General features: G+C 30.5%; 1 protein-coding gene across 1 annotated transcript in view; it reads right to left on the bottom strand.

The window, feature by feature from the left end:
- Positions 1 to 504: 504 nt before the first annotated feature.
- Positions 505 to 2915, bottom strand: part of LOC108688939 (DNA ligase 4) — a 6290-nt gene continuing 3879 nt past the window's right edge. Inside the window, exons 8-13 of the mRNA XM_018195490.1 lie at positions 2160 to 2417; positions 1710 to 1898; positions 1312 to 1611; positions 951 to 1211; positions 801 to 861; positions 505 to 710 (exon numbers count right to left, since the gene is read on the bottom strand). Coding sequence (XP_018050979.1) covers positions 505 to 710; positions 801 to 861; positions 951 to 1211; positions 1312 to 1611; positions 1710 to 1898; positions 2160 to 2417 — 1275 coding nt within the window. The remainder of the gene's footprint in view (positions 711 to 800; positions 862 to 950; positions 1212 to 1311; positions 1612 to 1709; positions 1899 to 2159; positions 2418 to 2915) is intronic.

Genomic DNA, 2915 nt, shown 5'->3' with positions numbered 1-2915 from the left:
TATATATATTTGTTCTTATATGTCATAACGCAATATATATATATTTAATATATTTTTAATAATTGCCTAGTAAACGTGAATGGTTTGAAATTAATTAAAAATTGCAATTCATTTTAATTTATCCAAATTCGCGCAATTTAGAGTCCGGAGCTGGATTGAAATAAATTGATATCCGAAGACATAAATTCGTTTCTGTTCATGAACATTTATAGTTTTTTCTTTATAAATAGAACAATATTTTTATATTTATTTTTAATATCATTGATTGAAACAGGAGGGAATATTTTTATTCAATACTGTACTCGAATATAAATTCAGGGCTTACATATTTCCGTCATAACTTTTTTTTATTTAAACTTTAAACAAAAGTGCGTATTTTCATTATTTTAAACCGTAATTATCATGTCATCATGTTGAAATCAGATGTATTTATGAATTCAAATGGATTCGAGAAATTAGAAGTGCGAATTCGGAAATGTCGAAATGAATTCATTTCTATTCATTTCAATTTATTCTCGTTTTTTGAGTGATTAGGTAATTTGTAATTTCACATATTCGGCCATTTCGGAAACATTCCCCGATCCATTTACATTTAACGATTTTTGTAGATATTTGCTTATAGGCTTTCATATCTCTCATAATAGCGCTCGTCTCGTTATCTTCTACAAAGACATGCGTAACGGAACTATCGATATTGTCTTTAATTGTACCTGACATGAAACGAAATTTAAATTTAGCATTACACAATTGATTTTCAAAGAATCCAATTATATCTCCAAATAACGAATAAGGTGATGTACTCCCGAACAATTCTTTGTTCATTTCTTTTTCTTGTTCATTGATAAACGGATTGTCCATAAGCTAGATAAATAAATAAATTTGTGAAATTATTGCGGTAAGATTATTGCGATAATACATACGTATTTAGTAATGAATTTTGACTCAAGTACCTCAAAAATAATCGGTTTCGCAATCTTGCCGAATGAACGCTTTAAACTCTCTTCATCTGCGTCAACAACAAAACTATCATAATATTCATCATAATTTTCCGTAATTTGGCGTCTAGTAATGTCTCGGCTGCATAATAGTTCCCATGGTAAAAAATCAATTAATGAAGTCCAGTCGGACCGATTGATATTTGTGACACGTTCAACCCAATCTAAAGTTACAACATCGTATTTTCCACTGTTTACTACTTCTTTCCCTCGTATCTGAAAAAGTAGTTTGCACTTTGTAATTTGTCCTTGAGTTCGACGATTATCAGATTTAAGCTTGAGTTGATAGCGCAGCACAAAAAAAAATATTTTTTACCGTTCTATTATTGCCTACTATCACGCAAAAAGTCGTATTAATTGGATTCTGAACAATTCTTGCGCTATGTTGTTGCAGTATTTCTTCAATTTGCTCTTTCGATAATTCATCGGTACCATTAATCACGCAAATTTCTTTCCCATCCAATAGTCGCGTGAGTGGTACTATGTGCTTATTATACACGTTATGTTCAATTGATTTCCTTCGACTTGCTATCTTTTGTAATTTAGAGACTGGTACTCGGTCGAGATCATGCAGAGTAGCTTCCCGCTTGGTTAACTTTTGAATCATTCCCTCATCCTATGATAATTAGATTATTGTAAATTGTAAGTAAGTCGCAAGGGCAACTCTATTTTCGTAATGTAATAATTTATCATTCATTAGTGGCATTCACATACTTTGGTCAACGATAGAAGTTCGAGAGTAGTGCATGGACTGTACCAGGGCTTATCCATCCTTACATTCGTAACTCTAGGAAATCGTAGACTGTATCCAATTGGATATTCATTATTACGTACCATCTCAGTCGCTCGTATCGTTAAAATTATAGAATGTTCTGGATGAATCCACATATCTGGCTGATTTCTCTATAAAGAATATAATACATCTATTTACAGATGTACATGAAATGCGTATAAAACATTATTACATGCAACATATACATAAACATTATTAGTGCGTAAAGAGTATTATGTATAATACTCTTGACAAGAATAAACATGTAAATTTATTATGACAAGAGAGAAACATATTATGTATTATGATAAGTAAAAAAATCGAGAAAAAGATAAAAATATATTTCCCTAATATACATTTAAAATAATACATAATAATTAATTTTAGTTTACCTTGGGACCTACAATATTTTCAGGACGTTCCTTGATCCAATATGGCGCAAGTTTTGTTTGAAGATGACGTAACATTTCATCTCCTATTCCAGTGCTTACAGATACGATGGAGAAAAATTGAGATGGATTTTCTTTTTCTTTGTTCGCTGGTGCGACAACACCCATCATAAAGCTTTTAATTATTCCTGTATATTTGCCCTCTCCGTAATAACCACCAAGTATGACGAGATCTATATCTTGTACTAAATTGTCAGAGTACTATAAAAATATACGTATTTCGATTTTTGATTGCTTCTGAATTTTGTGCATATTATTATGATGTATTGATTAAAGATAAAGATCGTTTGATATATATTTTTTTGTTGAAAATCAAAAACAGTAGGTATTCATAATCCGTTCTAATTTTAAGATCATTTTAATATCCAAGTATATACCTAATATCTTATAATGTTAATGTGCGCCTTTGAACGGTATTCACAGTCGAATCTTATATTTAAATTAAGAACTGCAGTTTTAAGATATATTAATCAGAGAGCTGTATTAGCATCTTGAGACATTATTACTTAAGATAGTCTTGAAAATCAAACTATGAATGCTATTCTCTGATTGATTCGTGACATCTTGGGAATATACTTAAGAAATATAAATAACTTTGAGACCGTCCAATGTATCATAAATATGTTCAATGTTTTATTTTTTAAACACGCACATTTTCTCTCTCTCTCTCTCTCTCTCTCTCTCTCTCTCTCTCTCTCT

The sequence above is a fragment of the Atta colombica genome, unplaced genomic scaffold (assembly GCF_001594045.1).
Source record: "Atta colombica isolate Treedump-2 unplaced genomic scaffold, Acol1.0 scaffold250, whole genome shotgun sequence".
NCBI classification, from domain to species: domain Eukaryota; kingdom Metazoa; phylum Arthropoda; class Insecta; order Hymenoptera; family Formicidae; genus Atta; species Atta colombica.
Note: the sequence above shows the minus strand (reverse complement) of the source record. Positions and strands in the feature narration are given on the sequence as shown.